Here is an 18,739-nt window from a genome sequence, read left to right as displayed (position 1 = left end):
TCAATGGCACGCCAGTTGATCTACGCACTCCGGAATTGGACTTAAGAGGCCGTGTGGGGTATTAGCTTTTTCTCCCCACGGCGGACAGGGCGCTTGGACGCGGCCACTTTGATGAACGTGAGTTTCAAATCAGCCCGATGCGCAACAGCCATGAAGATCATCGGCACCTTCAACTCTCTTGTTTGGGTGAAGGCTAATCACGCAGCGAGGCACTGCCACGGATAGGCGAAAGTCGCCATTGCGGCGAAGATCCGACTTCTTTGATCGATTGACCAGATGAGGCAAACAATCAAAACTCATGTGATTTTCGAGGTCCACCGATAGCGTGACTGCGGTGGTGGTCAGCATGTACTCATTATGAGTCTACCCATTCTGCCCTCGAAGTGGAAGGAAAAACTAGTCGAGAGGAAGACGGTGCCGATCTTTCTACAATCGTGACGGCATCGAAATCTCTATCAATGTTTTATTGAAACTTGTCCCGATCCTCCATTTGACTTGAGAATAACTCAAGAAGATTGAAATTAATACGGCCAATCGCTTCCACACGTGAATACCTTGAACGAGAATAAAATGATGCTCCCAGGAATGTCAGAATTACTAGTGCTTGTTGACTACGACAAGGATGACTTTCTTTCATGGGGTGAATGAGCAATTGACTCATTGACTCAATACTCAGGCACAAAGATGAGGCGCCCCATGCCCATGTGACAGTGTAGGAATTAATCGACTGTAGCTCCAATGATGCGCAATACGCACGTGACAGGCACTCAATGATGCGTAGCCAGGCCGGGTCACCTCCCCTCGCTCTTCTCGACTACCGGACCGTTTTCAAGTCTTGATCGATCCACTTATGTTACCAAAAATGGCAGCAAACTCGGCCATCTATGATATCAAAACTCTACTGGAGTATCTTCTTGGGATCTCGCTTGAGATGCAGTCCCAACTTGATTTCGGTTGCCGCGTCCTGGATACCTGTTCCGGTGTGGACGCGCCCACTTGCTCTAAGCGCCCCACTACTGTCCTCTCTGAGCGCACAGCGAATCACAGGGCATTGAGCCATCATAAGTCTGTCGCTATCGGATTGACCATATCAGAGATCACAATGTTCAGGTCAAGACAAGCTTCAAGGGACGTCGCTCAGGCGTGCTTTGGGCATTCATCCCTTGTCACTTCAGACCACGTGACCTCAAGTATTGCTGGAACGGGAGAGAGAAGACGGCCCAGAGACTGTATTGTCAGGCTGGACCAGCACAGGACTAACAATTTCGCTACAACAGGGGGAGATTCAGGCAGACTAACATAACACCATGACTCTGCGAAACCCCAAATACGAAGAAGGTGCTCTTAACAATTCACTCCAAGGATCGGTGTTCAACTGATTTGTATTCCAGGGGCTTGCTTACATATACGATCAAAATTGCAAATGAAATTGAACTAATTAGACAGAAAGACCAAAATTCCATCATTCGACACAAAAGGATAGGCGCTCAAAGCGACCCTGTGGCTCCCATATATGGGAAGCGAATGGTCTCGCCCTTCGATGTCATCGCCTCCAAGTATCCGGTGATTAGTGGATCGATTCCAGCCTGCAAGGCGCGGTCAATCCACTCGGTCATGGAGACCTCCTCAAACGGGCAAGTGAACAAAGTCTCCATTCGGCTTTTGAAGTCTTGCATGGAGACTTGATGGCCGCTGGAGTGATGTACAAATCGCGCATCAGACTTGCCCTTCTCCGAGTCACCATGGGTCAAAGCATCCGTTGCAATTGCCCCGGCGACCTTGTGGACATCTTCGAAATCAAGATACCCTTCGAAGTTCTCGAAACGCGGAACACAGTGCGTGATCTTGGAGTATTTGAGAAGAGCATTCAGGGCGTCCTCATTCGGTGCCTCGTCTCCTATGACAGCGCATGGACGATGAATTGTCACGGAGAGTCCCGGCTGGAGCGCGGCGACTGATTGAAGGAGCTGCTCGGATGCCCATTTGCTGGCAGTGAAGCCCTCAGAGCCATCTGTGTTGGGCAAAGAGGATGAAACAGAGACTGGGGGAAGACTGGTGTTCCCAGACAGTAAGGTGACACGGTTTGACGAGATGAAATGGATGGGGATTCCGCGCGACAGAGCAAGTCCCGCCAGGAATCTCGTTGAGCCAACGTTTGCAACGCGCAGTGAGGAGTAGTTGTTCAGGCAATGCCCTGTGCTTCCGGCATGAACGATGACGTCTAGTGAGCGCTGAAGACTTGCCAGATCGGTCTGTGCCAGTCCTAGATTGGGCATGAGGAGGTTGCCAGGGTAAATGGTAATCTTATCAGATGGAGGAAGAAGAGAGGTCTCCTCCACGGGAACAGCGACGCAATGTACTCTCTCGACACACGGGTCATTGAGAAGGAATCCGAGTACTGTTTTCCCCAAGAAACTGGTGGAACCGGTCAGCAGAATCTCCTTTCCGTTCTGGACTTTCCCTCGAATTTTTGAGACTTGAGTATCAGCCAGAGAGAGGAGGTCCTGCGTCAGTGAGGTCTCGGAAGCCCAGTCAATCACGGATGCGTGGGAAGCTTCATGTTGTTCCTTACGGCGACTGATTCGCCGCGCCATTTGACCAAGAGTCGGGAACTGATACAACTCTGCGATAGGGACTGTAATCCCAATCGACTGCTTGATGGCACTTTGCAGTCGAACCAGCAGCATGGATGTTCCTCCTCGAACAAAGAAATCGGAATCAGCATCCAGTCTTGAAGGACCACCAAAGACCGGAAGAGTTTTTTCCCATAATAGGCGCAGCTCGCCCTCTGCGAGGTTGAGATGTCTTGTAGCCCCGAGGCCAGGACCTCTGGCGATCTCGTCACGATTATTTGGCAAAGGTAGCATTGCAATGGCTTTTCTGTCAACCTTTCCATTGGCGTTGACTGGCAGACGGTCCAGAGCAATGACCATGGACGGAAGCATGTATGGCGGGAGCGGAAGATCTCTAGCGAGCTGCTGAAGTCTGGAAACGTCAACCTGCCCTCCAAGGGGAACGACGTGAGCCACAAGGAGGGATGAGTCAGAACCTGGGACAGAGCGAACTGTGACCACAGCCTCGGAAACCAGATCACGTCCAGTGGTGAGAATGCTGTTAGCGATTCCATCGAGCTCAATCCGCACGCCATTCAACTTGACCTGATTATCACCCTCCATGCGGCCCAAGAAAACCAGAGTACCATCCTCAAGCATCCGCCCCATGTCTCCGGTTCTATACATCTTTGACCAACCGCGAGCAACATCCTCTGAGCTGGCAAAGGGGTCCTGAACAAATTTTGACTCTGTTTGTTCCGAAGCCCTGAAGTAGCCTGGAGAAACTCCAGCGCCCCCAATACAAATCTCGCCAGCGACACCAACGGGCTTGGGAGATTCGGAAGCATCCAGGATGTAGACCGAGTAATTAGGCAAAGGTTTTCCAACCAGAGATCCATCCACCATATCATTGTCCTCAAATTGGAGAGAGATGTTTTGGAACGTCACAGCAGCAGTGATTTCGGTCGGACCGTAGCAGTTTGTCAGCTGCAAATTCGGATGATCTGATTGACAGAACTGCTGGATCAAAGATCGTGACACAACCTCGCCACCCATACAGGCATGCTTCCAAGCGTGAAGCTTCTGGGAATTCTCAAGACCGAAGCGGAGCAACAAGGAGTACTCCGAGGGCGTGGCGATCGTCAACGTCACTCGTTCCCGTGCCATGAGACTGGAAAGTGCAACTGGGTCTCCGCGTGCTTCCTTCGGCGCGATGATCAAGGTTCCACCGTTGCCCAGGGCGCAAAACGTTTGCACAACGGACATGTCGAAACCTAGAGAGCTCTGCTGCAAGACGACTTCTCTGCCGAGGGCGAGACTGCTAGTCTTCCCCGCCAGATGATTCACGAAGTTCTCTTGAGTGAGAAGAATGCCCTTTGGTGCCCCCGTGCTGCCGCTCGTATAGAACAAGAAAGATGCCACAGAAGGAGCAGGGATGACTGTCGGTTGATTTGAGCAAATCGCCTCTGCTAAATTGTCAACATTGACCAGTTTGGTCAGTTTTCCGAGCTCCTGTGCAGTGTCTTCAGTTGCAGTGTGGTGCAAAACCAAAGGTGCCTTGCAGCCGGCGACAATAATATTCAATCGAGCCAAGGGCAGCCGCGTGTCAAGAGGGGTATAAATACAACCGATTTGTAGTAAAGCCAGCATACAGGCAACTGCATCGATGGAAGGATGGATGAGAACGCCGACGTTGTCTCCCATGACGACACCTTGACCGATGAGCGTTGTGGCAATTTGATTAACTCTCTTGGCCAGTTGCGAGTAGCTGATTTCTGAATGACCGTCTTTGATGGCAGTGCTCTCCGAGAAGAGGCTCTGCATCTCTTCAAAGCGCTCCGTTAGTGTTTTCGGCCAAGAATGATCAACTCGAGGGCCTCTCGCAACAGCGAATCTCTCTTCGTTTAGCGTTTTAATGGTGACCGGTAGCTGGCTAACAGGAAGCGAGGGATCTTGAGATGCAGCGCGGAGAACATCAATGTACATCTGCAAAAAGAGCTGAGTCGACTCCTTCGTGTACAGTTCTTTTTGGCTAGTCAGTTCCAGCAAACAGGAGCCCGTGGCCGTCTCCGTGATCCCGAAGCTGATGTCGTAAGGATTCTTTGCGTCATCGGCAAACATCATCTCCATCATGCTGTCTCCGAGAGGAACTTGGAGCATTGCCCCCATGCGGTAGTTGACAGCAACCTGGAATAAGGGACTGTATTCTGAGCTTCGCACAATCTTCAGATCCTCGAGAATGAGATCGAACGGCGCCTCTGAGTTGGCGAGAGCTTCGAGAACCGTGCCCCTGACCGAGGAAACGAGCTCTTGAAATGTGCTGCCTCTCTTCGTATTAAATCGGACGGGGAGGAGATTCAAGAAAAACCCAACAGTTCCCGAATGAGCTTCGCTGGTTCGGTTCGCATCCGCCACGCCAATGCAAAGATCTTCCATATCTAGCAAGCGACTGAGGATGGCTTGAATCACAGCCAGATGGAAATGGAAAGGCGTCACACGCAAAGTTTGGCTGACCTGCCGGATGTGCAAGACAAGATCTCGGTCAATTTCCGCGCCGACAACGTGGCTTTCATATGTGGTCAGCGGCTTACGGCAATCTGTCCGAGCCATGGGCAACAATGGCATGACAGAAGGCGGAGGACAGTGCCTCTTACGCCAGTATTCAAGCTGTCTGCTGAAATCTCTTCCCTGAGCTGCCTGAAATTGTTTCTCTGACCAGTCGATGTATTCTGTTTCAACCGAAGGCAACGATCGAAGGCAAAAAGCGAGGTTCAGATCTCGCAAGAAAAGATGCCAGCTCACTCCATCCATTATGATGTGATGGTACCCGAAGATGACGGTATGCTGTTCAGGCGATACAGAGACAATAGTGGCCGCGAAGGTTTCCGCCCTTTCGAGATTCCAAACACGACAACGCAAAGATTCGTACTCGTCGTTGATGGTCTGCTCGTTTCTAGAAAGGACTGTTTTGACGGAAGTGTGAGGCGGCGAGAGGACTGCTTGCATCAAAGTTTCTTTGTCTGCGTCCATATAAAAGCATGTTTGAAGGGACTGGTGATGACGGATGGTTGTATGCAGTGCATTTACAATTCGTGAGACTGGTATTTCCCCCTTGACATCGTAACGCACTGTGACATTGTACGTTGTCGGATCATGGAGATACTGCGTCAGGAACCAGAGTCTGGACTGTGCGAAAGAGGCCCGGCCTGCGCGAATGATAGCCCTCTTGGACACCAAATCAAGAGGCTCTGTGTCTTCATCCAGTAGTGCTGGCGTACCTGACTTGGTACTAGTGGTGACAGCTTGGAGACTCGGGCTTGTGTGACTACTTGAAGACGAGGAGAAGTTTCCTCGAGAATCATCGCCTTGGCTAATAGTTTCGGAGTCCCCATTTGCGCTCTCAACTTTGTCAGAGGCATCGCTGAGAATCAGAGGCTCTGTCTTGAGTTGCTCTGCTGAGTCGCATGGCACCGCGTCTTTCTTTTCAAGCTGTAGAGCCAAGAATTGCGAAACAGCATCTTCGCAGATTTGAGCTGTGGTGTCACCGGACAAGACCTTAAGGACTGGAACGTCAATGCCGACCTCTTTGATAAACCAGCGTCGAATTTCAATTGCAAGCAGAGAGTCACATCCCAAATCGATCAGGGGAACGTTGAGATTGACGCTGTTGATAGGGAGCTGCATCATAGATTCAAGCTTTCTGGCAAATGCTTCCTGGACTGCAGGAGTGACGGCCTCAGCGGAAACCGCCGTCTTCAACAGTTGTTTCACATCTGTCGCCGATTCTGATGCCGCACTCGTCGTTCTCTCGTCTAGCAGTGGCCGGGACACATAATGTGAGAACTTAGGATTGTGTTCCCAGGGAGGCCTTTTCGTTGCACTGGCCGAATCAACAAACGGTTCTAAGCCCAGAATGATCTCGTGCTGGCGTGCACTGCGAGCTGGACTTGCCAAAATGGTCTCTGCCATCGCGTGGTGGATGTCCGATTCAGACAAAGGAAGGAAGAACAACCTCCGGAGCCGCTCCTCCATTGCTTGGCCTCGACGAGCAACATAGCCCACATCGGTGACCAGGCCAATATGCAAGACAGACGCTGCAAGACCCTTTTTACGTCGATTGTTGGCAAGACCAGAAAGGAACATGTTTGCAGCATGGTAATTGGACTGTCCCGCATTGCCGATGATACTTGCCAGGGACGAGAAAAGAACAAAAAAGTCAAGGGTATCATCCTGGAATATCTCATCAAGTATCTTTGAACCATCAACTTTTGGCTTCAGAGTGTTGTTGAGCGTGTCAGTGTCCATCTCTGAAAAGAGTCCATCTCGAAGGACCATGCATGCATTGAAAACACCAGCAATGCGTGGCATTGACTCTCTGATTTCATCTATCAGATTGCGGACAGCATCTCGGTCGGTGATATCATTCTGGAAGACTCGGATATCGCTATTGCCTTGACGCATACTTTGCAATAACTCCTCGTCTACGTTTGGATTCCGGCTTGTCAAAGCGATGTGTCGGGCACCATTTTGAACCATCCAGCGGCATAGCGAAAGACCAAGGTCGCCTGTCATGCCAGCAAGGAGATAAGTAGCGTCTGGCGAGAAGATTTGGTTCATGATCAGTGGCTGGAGAGAAATATTCACAGACTTAACGCCTCTCCAGTCCACTGGCTCGGGGCTGGGAGGTGTGCGCAAGGGGAGGTCTCCGATCTGAATGCTCTTTCGACCACACGAGTAGCTAGAGTTTGCAACAGCTGCAGAGTACGCAGGTTCCAGATTTTTGGCATCAAGCTGATGGAACTCGGTATTTATTATGTTGCAGTTTGTGGGAAGACACGATTTCAAGTTCCCAGGCACTTCGCCAGTGCAGTCGATGAATGTGTCAAGAGCCTTTGGCAGAATGGACTCAATCTCACGACGAGACGCCCTCGGGTGGAAGTAGGTCCAGTTGCTCGAGGGGCTCTCTTTGTTCGTGGTAACAAATAAGAATCGACAGCCCGTCGACAGCAAGGCTTGGGCAAACTCGGGGCTAGGTTGATAGACGAGCGTTTGACTCGATGTCGAAAGATGACTGCAGATGTTTCTCGCCAGTAGGTGGAGAGCCGTTGCTTCTAGCGTTGCGGCACCACAAGGCTCATCTAAATCCAAGATCGAGATCATGTTCTTGGGAATATCGATGATGTTTGCGTTGTTAGTGGAGAGCGCCAGGGCCGGAAGTTGGTTTTCACACAAAATTCCACTACACAAATAGTATGCCGAACCGCCAGAGACCGCCAAGGCGAGAGAAAAGTGAACTCGGAGCCGCTCATGGTCACTCTGTACAGGCTCGCCTAGCAGAGATGCTCCTCGTACCAGACTCATTGAGCCTGCAGTATCCTTCAAAGACACGCACGTTGTTTCGAGATCAATGAAATCGGTGATTGCACGCCGATTTGCGTTGTACGTCTTGTTCATGGACGCTATAGGAAGAACACGGGGAATCAGTTGTCGCCCATCTTGAACACGAACTTCCGGCTCAGTTGTCCACAGCGCCTTCTCGGTCAGGCACAATGACCCAATCACCAGCTGGAGCAACATGCGTGAAAGTTGCTGAGCGCACGTTGGCGCATCGTCAAAAGAATCAACATCAACAAATTGGAGATTCAGCCCAGGAATCTCGGTTCTCAATGCTCGTCCAATGCCAACTGTCATGTTGACATGGGGATTCTCATTATCAGCATTGGAAATGGCCCAAACAACATTCTTTGTTCCGTTGAACACCTTTTGTAGCGCCAGAAGCGTCTCGTCGGTGATGGTTGTGGAGAACAATGGCTGATCGAGCTCCTCGAGGCAAATGATGTTTTCGAACTGAGCCAGTTGGCCTTCCTGCTTCGTTTGAATGCTATCCCAATCCATTACACTAGTCTCCCAGACGGAAAGGTAGTGACGGACTTCCTCAATCATCTGTGAAGTTTTGTGCGTTCGACCTCCAATAATCAAAAGACTTCCTGATGGAGTAATGCCCGTCGACAAAAATGGATTCCGGAACATTTTTGTCTTCTCATCAACAGCCTGGCTCACCATTAGGGAAAATGAGTGTTTTTCACCATCCAACATGTCCGGCTTCAAGCAATCCAAGCCAGAGAATCCAGTATCGAGAAGAAGCCGGCTCCATTGTTGATCTGATATGGCGGGCGACAGTACGCGTTCGTCATCGACGCCGTACCACCACCCTGGAAGACCACCCATGATGAACTGTGTCCGTAAGACATGTGGGCCAGTTATTTCCATCAGAACCAGATATCCACCAGGTTTGAGCAAAGTCCGAACATGGTTCATGGTTTCTTCAAGCTTTCGTGTGGCGTGAAGGACATTCGCGGCGACAATAATGTCGTAACTGCACTCTTCGAAGCCTTGGGGACCAACGTCCTTTTCCACATCCAGAACTCTGAACTGTATCTTCCCTCTGGCATCCTCAAATTTGTCAGCTGCCGCTTTGAAGAAGGCCGGGGAGATGTCTGTGTATGTGTAAGATCCGTAGCGGGTGCCGATTCGATCAAGGATACTTCGGGTTGTTCCACCGGTACCAGCTCCGATTTCCAAGATGTTGGCATGCGGATATTTGAAAGTAATCTGCTCCAGAGCGTCTGAGACCGCGTTGTTAATGACAGAAAAGCCATAACCCTCCATATAGAAGCGGTTGAGCATGTCATCCTGGACCATAACTTCCAGCAGCTGTGTGTCACCGCGTACGACAGATAGCAGATTCTCGCCAACTGCGTGGATGAGTCGCATATCCGTGCGATGTTTGTAAGGCTCGCTCACGGTGAGGATAGTACTCCAGTCATCCTCGAGCCAAGTGGCTTTCGCGATGGGATGCTGCCCGTCGCGCACGGAGGCGATCTGAAAACCGATGGCGTCAAACATGCGTTGATGGAACCACTGGAAGTGGGAAATCTCCGTGCCAGCCTCTTCCACAAGCTTTCGCCAGTAGAATAAGGATACTCGATCAAGAGCCTCTACCAGATCAATGTCATCTTCGACTGTGCGACTGGCCACTTCAGTGACGCCTGTAGAGACATCAGGACCCCAGACCGTCTCAGAGAACAAGCATCTATCATTCTCTGGCTGTGGTTCAGACATTGATTTCATTGAGATTCCTTCCACCTGCAGGCTAGCATGCTGAGATTCGTATCTGTAAAGCTGGATATCACCTTTGAGGAGTGTGGAGTTTGCAGTTGTGACGAATGCGTCTGCCTCCATCTCAGTCTCGAGATCTGCCGCTCGGTAGGACACATTTGGGTTCACAGCCAGTCTTTCGATGTGGATGGGTAAGTAGGGGGCCCAAATTTCTCCACTAGCAGGCGATGAGAATGCTGTGTAAAGAGACTGGAACGCAACATCCAAGAAACCAGGATTGATCACATATTCGTCAATCTGCATATCCGAGCCCCAAGTAGCCTTGACTGATGAGCAGCCAAGAGATCGCTTGCCGGAAACAAGGCCACGGAAAATGCCCTGATAATCCAGACCAACGTTGCTCATGGCATCGTAAAATCTCCCCATGTCGACTGGAACGTTGTTTGCTGGGAGTCGAGTCCTTTGCGGCAAGACATCTGCTACTGGATTGCCAAAGTTGATGATGAGGCGACCTGTGCATGCTTTTGCCAACGGCTCGATGCCATCGGCGGAGCAGAAATAACACGAGAACTCTGCCTCCAATCGATCGGTGACTTTTCTTCCATTTTTTGCGTCTAAGCTTTTAGTAGCAAAGACAGTTTCGACACTTCCTTGCTCTGGAATGACCAAGGCACGGCGCAGCGACACATCCTCGATTTCGAACAGCTTGACCGGGCGACCATCAGCGAGGGCTCGTGCTGCTTCGAGAGCCATAGCCACGTAACCAGCTCCAGGGAAGAGGACCTGTCCCTGGAAAACGTGACCCTTGATCCAGGATAACTCATTGAGTCGCAGGACATTTCTCCATCTGCGGCTGTCATCGGTGTCATCGGGAACTCGACGACCTAATAAATCGTGAGGAGTATCTTGTCGCAGTCGATATTGACGAGAGATCCGGGATTCCTTCCAGTATTGCTTGCTGTGATCCCAAGAGTATGGTGGCAGGTCTTTCAACACCTGTGGTCGCAGAAGGTCAGCGCCCTGGTACCCTTTACGATATCCAATCATGTCGACATATTTTGGCCCCAGACGCGACCAAACAAATCCAACTCCACCGGAAAATGCCTCAATCTCATTGTCTCCACGTCGCATGAGCCCAGCATAGGCTGGTACGGGACCGTAGACTGCCTTTATAGTTTGCTCCACTGGGCCTTTGAGTGCTGGGTGCGGGCCCAGTTCAACAGCCACATCGAAGGGACCTCCATTCCAGATCGAGGCCTCAACAGCTTGCGAGAAAAGAACTGCGTTGCACATGTTATCAACCCAGTACTGGTCAGCCAAGCTTGAGAGGTCTCCTTCAAGCAATTCAACATCACCACGGACGCTGGATATCCACACGCAGTCTTTTCGGGGCTTTTTCACCTTAATCTGGCAGGCTTGCAACGCCTTCAGGTATGGCTCAGCACAAGGTTGCATGTGGTCGGAGTGGTAAGCAGTATCGGTCCTCAGGATCCGTGCAAATTTCTTCTCAGCCTCAAACATTTGCATTGCTTCTTCGATGGCGTCGATATCCCCAGAAAGGGTGACACTCTGTGGGGAGTTGCTTGCAGCAGCCACAAGACGACCACGCCATTCAGGTCGGGCACAGAACTCCTCGGCTTCATCAAAAGACATAGCAGTTGCCATCATACGTCCAGCTTGTCCCTTTGCCCCGCCGGCGAGCTTGGCGTAGTATCCTCGATAGTACGCTATCTTGATGGCATCCTCTGCATTGATCATCTCCGCGGCGTACACGGCGGCAATCTCGCCAGAGGAATGGCCCACAACAGCATGGAGGTAGATACCCGCGGACTTCAACATGTCCACTAAACCGATCTGAAGAGCGGTACAGAGTGGCTGTGATAAGGCTGCTTCCCCAATGCGAGATTCAGCTGCTCCTTTGGTGAGCTCGTCCACCAAGGACCACTCGGGGCCGTCAGCTAGCCTGGTCAACGCAGCCTGGCATCGTTCAATAGCTTTCCGGAATACAATATTTTGCTGAAATAGCGCGGAGCCCATTGAAGCCCATTGCGCGCCTTGGCCTGTGAAAATACCAAGGATTCCGGGCGCCTCGGCCGGATTTAGTGGCTGATATTTGACTCCGGCTGACGAACTGGTGGATTCTTCTGACTCTGTCACAAATCGATCCATAAAATTGAGCAATCGCTGCACTGTGCCGCCTGTAAAGAATACTTTGGTGGGTAAGACGCTCCGCCGAGCATGCAGTGTCCACACCAGTCTTTCCAAATCGATTGAATCGTCCGATCTGATCCGCTCGGCCATATTTCTGACATTCGCAACCAGAGATGTGCTGGAGTGGGCAGAAAACAAGAGTGGTCCGATGAATCGATCATCAGGCGATATCGTTGTCTCTCTCACTGGGTTGCTCAATGCATCGTATCCTTCGATGATGGCGTGGGCGTTGGTGCCACCAAATCCAAAGCTGTTGACACTTGCGCGCATGGGAGCTCTGCCAGTATCCGGCCATGGTATGGGGACTGTTGGAATTTCAAGACGGGCGCAAAATGGAAGGACCTGAGGATTTGGCTCATGAAAATGCAAATTGGGAGGAATGACACGATTCTTGATGGCGAGGACAGCTTTGAGGACTCCGGCAATGCCCGCACAACCTTCGAGATGGCCAATAATTGTCTTCACGGATCCGACGTACAGCTTACCGTCGGGTATAGGTGGATCTGAAGCCGTGTTTGTTTCGGCGGGAAAGAATGCGTCGTGGACCGCGCGGGCTTCTATCGGATCTCCTGCCGCGGTACCTGTTCCGTGGCATTCGAAATACTGGCATCGATCAACGACAGGGTCGAGACCTGCATTTCGGTATGTTTGTCGGATGAGCTCGGTTTGAGATGCAGCATTGGGCATCGTGATGCCCTTGGTACGGCCATCGGAGTTGACGCCTGTGCTGCGGATGACAGCCTCGATATGATCCCCATCCATGATGGCTCGGCTCAGTGGCTTGAGAACCAATACTCCAAAACCTTCTCCGCGAGCATATCCATTGGCATCTTTATCCCACATCCTCGAGCATGAGTCCGGGGATAGCATGTGTAAGCTTGATTCCGCGATATACATGGCAGGATCAAAAATCAAATTGGCACCGGCGACAATGGCAGAGCTTGCGTCACCGGCGTGAAGGCCTTGGACGGCTTGATGCAGGGCCACTAATGAGCTAGAGCAAGCCGTGTCAACAGTCACTGAAGGGCCCTTTAAGTTGAAAAAGTATGACAGTCGATTCGAAAGAATGCTTATTGATGTTCCTGTGGCGTTGTACGTCGGTAGTACTTCTGAATCTCGAAGCTGAATGTTGCTGAAATCTGTGTTCATCACACCGACGTGAACAGAAGTCTTCGAGCCGTTCATGGCCTCCAGTGAATATCCAGCAGCTTCAAGGGCTTCGTAGGCCGTCTCCAGCAGCAGCCTTTGTTGAGGATCCATTCCCTCCGCCTCGCGGGGGTTGATATTGAAGAAGGAGGCATCAAACTGACGGGGATCCTCTGACAGCAAGTACGAGATGCCTTGTACATCTGTGCTGCCGTGATGTTCTCCATCGGGGTGGTAGAATCGAGCAAGGTTCAATCTTTCAGAGGAGAATGTCTTGCGAAGATCGACGGGGTCCCTTAATTGAGCCCATAGTTTTGAGGGGCTATCTGATTGCCCGGGAAATCGACAGGCAGAACCAACAATAGCAATCAAGTCTTGCATGTTGGGCGAGTGGTATGTGAATGTGGGTGTGAAGAGGTACAAGGAAGGTGGTATGCCTCTGAAGTCTGCCTTGTGGTTTTCCTGGTGTATGTCGACTGAGAGGTTGTTCAATTACAGGACCTGGTCTATGTCTATCTAGATCATCTATGTATAACATCCTAGCTATGTCTTACCGTGGAGAATAGTGGGTCATGCACGAAGCCCTAATTGCTGCAGTGGACGGGGGCGACGGCGGCGAACGCGGCGTGGCGGGATATTGGGCGGGATTACGGGGAATCCACGGGATTACGTTCAGTCCCCGGGATTTCCACCACGGCTATACTCCGCGATACTCAGATAATCGTCAACTTTTCCTAAAAGAGGAAAGAGCCGAACATCTGATTCAGAGGACTGAAAAATGAATAGGTCCCTGGGTGAAGGCTTTCTGTACCCTCACTCCTATCCCCAGTATCTTCCACAGGAATGAGTCTGCTTCACATGTTTTCGAAGGAGAGTTTGCCCACTCTCCTTCAACACACCACTTTTCTCGATGGCATCAAATATGCCCTGTCTGCATGGGTCATTTATTCCTGCTGCATGATTGCTGTTGACTGGGTTGTGTACGAACACAAACGCAAGCAGCATGGGTGTGGCAAGATCCCCCGATACCCTCATCGCGACCCATTTTTCGGCTTCGACATTGTTCTCGGTATGGCTAAAGCCTTGAAGAATGACTACTTTCTTGTTTGGCTCAATAAGGTGCACCGAGACCTACCAAAGACCTTTTTGGTCAATTTTGTCGGCACTCGGTTCATTTACACCATCGAACCTGAGAACATGAAAAGTATGTCCGCCATCAACTGGCAGGACTTTGCAGTTGGTCCGATGCGACGCAATAACAAGGCGACTGCTCCATTCGCGGACAAGGGCGTCAATACCGTCGATGGGCATGAGTGGGAATTCAGTAGATTTCTGATCAAGCCCTTTTTCAAGCCGGAAACCTTCAGGGATACCAGTCGTCTGTCCATTCACGTCGACCGAATTCTGGATCTGCTGCCGGCGGACGGCGAAACGGTCAATATTCAGCCACTCATTCAACGTTGGGTATGTTCGCTTTTCTTCTCATGGGCTGGAATTGAAATTCGGAAAAGCTTGAACTCAAACACAGCTAACCGGTGTGGTTCATAGTTCCTTGATGTGACTACTGAGTCCCTCTTTGGAGATTCAATTGAGTCTCTGGTCTACCCAGAGAGAGCGCCCATTTGCTGGGCCATGGTGGACGTTCTCCGAGGTCTTCGGCTTCGACTCCAGTGGTACAAGTATATCTGGCTCTTCCGTCACCAGGCATGGCTCGATGCGGTTGACGTGGTCCACAAATATTTGAACAGCCATATTGATCGAACATACAAAGAGCTCGACGAATACAAGAGCCAAGGGAAAGATCCCGAACAAGCCGATCGCAAGGATCTTCTGTGGTACATGGCGAGCAATCTTCCTCAGGACAAGGAGGCTCTCCGGTCTCAGATCTGCTTGATCTTTGTGCCCAATAACGATACCACTTCCATCTTCATCAGCCATATCCTCTGGAATCTTGCCCGTCATCCAGAGATTTACGAGAAATGCCGGCAGGAGGTACTCGCGCTGGGCGACGTGGAGTTGACATTCTCGGTACTGCGAAACATGAAATATCTCATTGGCATTTTGAACGAGAGTGAGTATTTCTGCCCGACCCTCCTACTCTATCAAAATGAGTATCTCATAAACTTACACAACTTAAAATAGCACATCGCCTTTATCCCAATGGTGTGACCCAGGTGCGAAAGTGCATCCATGACACCACATTACCCATGGGTGGAGGTCCAGATGGCAAGCAACCAATCTTTGTCCGTAAGGGGGATGTCGTCCAGGTTAACAAGAATGTCATCCATCGAGATCCAGATATCTGGGGTCCTGACGTTGAGGAATTCCGGCCTGAGCGATGGGAGAATCTTCGGCCCTACTGGAGCTTCGTGCCCTTCGGTGGAGGTCCACGTCGTTGTCCCGCTCAGATGCTGGTCACAGCGGAAGCTAGCTACTTCCTGGCTCGGCTGATGCGCGTCTACAAGAGGATTGAAGCCAGAGATCCGAACCCTTATGTTGGAGTGATGCGGGTGGGACCTTCAAATAAAACTGGCGTTCAAATTGCGCTGTTTAAGGAGTGAATGCGGAGGTCTGCGCAATGACTGTAATTATTCGCGATCTTGAAAGAAGCCAAGGCGATTTGATTCCTTGAGCAGTGACAGTCCACTTTGAATCGGGAGACAAGATCTTTAAGCACATATCTCTATTTAAATCTCTCATTTTTACTGAAATCACATGAAAACACTGCTAACAAGATGTATTGGAAATCCGACTTCACTCAAGTGTATGTTCTTTCCCACGCGCAGTCACTATCTCATCGTTTTCTTCACAGATGTAGAACTCATTTTATAACCTGCCTAATTTGCCCATCTAGTAGTTCTCGTAAAAAATGAGTCTGGCGGGTTCAGCGTGTCTAGATCAAAATCTCTCCCTCCAATCAAAGAGTCCAGGTCGCAGACAGTACTCAAGCAAGTACACCACTGACGGTCGCACGTTGATCTTCCATACAGTTCACAGATAAATGAATTATTACTCTTATTTCTAATTTTTTTCACTTGATTTTACTTGTAATTCGTTTGTTTCGAAGACTTCTGATTGGTTTTTGAGAGATCTTGCCCTATCAGGTGTTTTTTGCGATCAGGCCGAGCAGTCGGATGCCCTGAGGGATTTCTCCCGCCCAGGAGTCTCCCTCTTCTCCCTCTCTTAGATCAGATTCCCTAGTAAGAGAGGTCTCGCCTCCAGAATACTTCCGCGCCTATGAATCAGCAGGTAAAAGGTATCAATTTGTGAAACTTCAAACATCTTGAATCATTCACGACCTGGGTGCAGATTCGACAGAGGGCTGAGAGACGGAGAGGGCGAAGAGTAATACAGACAGGTGAGAATCTGGATCTAAATCAGATGAGTCGCTCAAATGAAGCATTTAGATTCGTGATATTCAAAACTGATAATTGGGAGTGAGAGCTCTATGAATGCTCGGAAACAGAAGTAGATATCTATCTAGCGGGTGAAATATTGAAGAGGTACATCTGAGTCTGGTCAGATTTTTAGTCAGGGCCGCTTTAGTCAGGGCCGCTCAACTTGAGATATCTCTGGTCCTCGGGGAGCCAACGTTGTTTACGTCCAGGTATGTAATTATGCTTGATGACTGTAATATTTGCAGGTGCTTTGTATGTACATGATGGACTAAGAATGAGACCGTGTGTTGTGCGAACAAACAAGCTACAACACACTGCTTTCTTGCGATTCCTCACAGTCATTCGGGGAGTCAGAAAGAGAACCGCTCGCCTGAGCCACGATACGATCGGCTTCTTGCTGGTTACTCACCTTGTCACCATGCCAGGAGACAAACCCGTCGGGTCTGACAAGAGTGAGCGGGGCGCCCCAGACCTTGTGGGCGTGTACCTCCCCTGGTAGCTGAACAACTTCGAGGGGTACCTTTCTCGTCGAAGCTGAGATATTGAAATACTCGATCGATGTGGCTAGTTCCTCACTTTCTGGAAACGCAACAAGTGTGAATCCGTCACCAAATAAGTGCGAGATAGCCTTTCCCGTCGTCAAATACACATGAGGAGCTCTGTAACCCGGCATCGTGCTTGGTGTGTACTTTCTGGGATGGAACTCTGGCGGCGAAAGCACGGCATCGAGTGGACCAGCGACACACAGATTGGAAGAGTAGCGATATCCCATCTCCACACCAACACTTTGGTTATGGCCATCGTGTGTTTGCAGGTACTCGTGCATGGCTGTTCGCATTTGAACGCCGGCCTCAACATCAGAGTCGATCACATTGGCGTCGAGGCCCAGCTCGGCAGACATCTTCATCAGGTTGCCCATGTGGACTTTCGACCACTGGAGCGCCAATTCACCCACTGGTCGGCGCTCTTGCTCGTAAGATAGAAGTGCCGCGGGCCCCGCCCACCCTTGTATGACGGCCGCCAGCTTCCAGCCGATATCGTAGCCATCCGCGATACCGGTATTCATTCCATACCCACCCGTGGGCACGGTTTGATGGCAGGCATCTCCCGCGATGAAGATTTTCGCCTTGGACCCTGCGTAAGAACGCGCAAGTGCAACACTTGGGGTCCATGTTGAGCGAACAAGGACCTCATCGATTTGGATTGGGAAAGGTCGGCCACTCATTCCACCCAGAAGGTCGTAGACGATATCCTCCGAGGAAAGTTGCGTGTGGTCCACGTCGGGTTTCATGAAACGGTGAATGGTCCAAGTGTCGACTTCGTCCTGCGCAATGACGGCTCCCTTGATGGACCCACCATCACTGGCAGCATTGGGGAAGAACAAGTGCCAAAATTGACCTTGCTTTTGGATACGCGTGAGATCTGTGGACTTGAAATGAATAAGAACTGCATATCCGTGACTGAAGAGATCTGTCAGCAAGTTCTTTTTTTTCCCGCTTTTCTCTCATTTGCATGTTGACTCCACAAACGAGTTGGCCAGTACTCACATCGGGCCTCCTTCCAAGGGAATATCTAGGCTCTTGCGTATAGCACTGTGAGCACCGTCACATCCCACTGCAAAGTCCGCGTTGATGCACCACTCTTCTTTCGTCTCGGGATGAATAGCATTTACCTGCGCGCCCGAGTCGAATTCATGCGCGCTGGTCACCTCCCATTTAGCACGGAAATCGATGAGCGGGTTTTCCATCCCCAGACCCTTGAGCCACGCCTCAAAGATCTCCTGGGAAACACGTAGCCACGGTTCCGAAGGCATGCTTCCATCGTTTTTCTCCCTACTCCTTCTCTGATACTCATCCGGACTTGGCAGATTCCACGCAGTGATCGCTTTCTCGGCATGCAGCCCGCTGGAAAAGAGACATGTGAAGGGGTAGTGGCCCGGCACAGCAACTTTTCGCAGCTCTTCTGCAATGCCTAGAGCCTGGTAGATTTCCACCGAGCGAGCATTGGTCAGGTCCATTTTAGGCCATTTTGTGGTCGTCAAATTACGCTCGAGGATCACACTGCGCACGCCGTACTTGGCTAGCGTTGTGGCCGTGATGAGGCCGACAGGACCGCCACCCACGATGAGGACGGTTCCTGGCTCGAGGTTCTCAGTGTGCATTTTGCGTTCTGATGGATTTGGAGGGTTTTGTGGTGAAGAGATCGATTAGAGCTGCCATCTTCTCTTACTATGACTGGCTTAAATGGGTGGATGTGCTTGCGATTGTCTCTGCCAAGTGGATGAAATGGAGGCTCTGACGGCGGTTGTTGTCA

The 18,739-nt window shown here is 50.7% G+C and overlaps 3 protein-coding genes across 3 annotated transcripts; 1 reads left to right on the top strand and 2 right to left on the bottom strand.

Annotated features, from left to right (window-relative positions):
- Positions 1–1,487: 1,487 nt before the first annotated feature.
- Positions 1,488–13,409, bottom strand: POX_a00792 (Hybrid PKS-NRPS synthetase apdA; the record flags this gene model as incomplete). Its single annotated transcript, XM_050109731.1, has 2 exons — positions 1,488–5,758; positions 5,831–13,409. The coding sequence occupies 2 exons, from the start codon at positions 13,407–13,409 to the stop codon at positions 1,488–1,490; spliced, it is 11,850 nt and encodes a 3,949-aa protein (XP_049973499.1).
- Positions 13,410–13,871: 462 nt separating this feature from the next.
- On the top strand, positions 13,872–15,589 carry POX_a00791 (Cytochrome monooxygenase apdE; the record flags this gene model as incomplete). The annotated part of the gene is made up of 3 exons (XM_050109730.1): positions 13,872–14,492; positions 14,577–15,099; positions 15,171–15,589. The coding sequence occupies 3 exons, from the start codon at positions 13,872–13,874 to the stop codon at positions 15,587–15,589; spliced, it is 1,563 nt and encodes a 520-aa protein (XP_049973498.1).
- A 1,141-nt stretch (positions 15,590–16,730) lies between these two features.
- On the bottom strand, positions 16,731–18,587 carry POX_a00790 (FAD-dependent monooxygenase apdD; the record flags this gene model as incomplete). Its single annotated transcript, XM_050109729.1, has 2 exons — positions 16,731–17,886; positions 17,974–18,587. The coding sequence occupies 2 exons, from the start codon at positions 18,585–18,587 to the stop codon at positions 16,731–16,733; spliced, it is 1,770 nt and encodes a 589-aa protein (XP_049973497.1).
- Between the last annotated feature and the right edge of the window lie 152 nt (positions 18,588–18,739).

The sequence above is a fragment of the Penicillium oxalicum genome, chromosome I, assembly GCF_001723175.1.
Source record: "Penicillium oxalicum strain HP7-1 chromosome I, whole genome shotgun sequence".
Taxonomy (NCBI): domain Eukaryota; kingdom Fungi; phylum Ascomycota; class Eurotiomycetes; order Eurotiales; family Aspergillaceae; genus Penicillium; species Penicillium oxalicum.
This window is presented reverse-complemented; position numbering and strand designations above follow the sequence as displayed.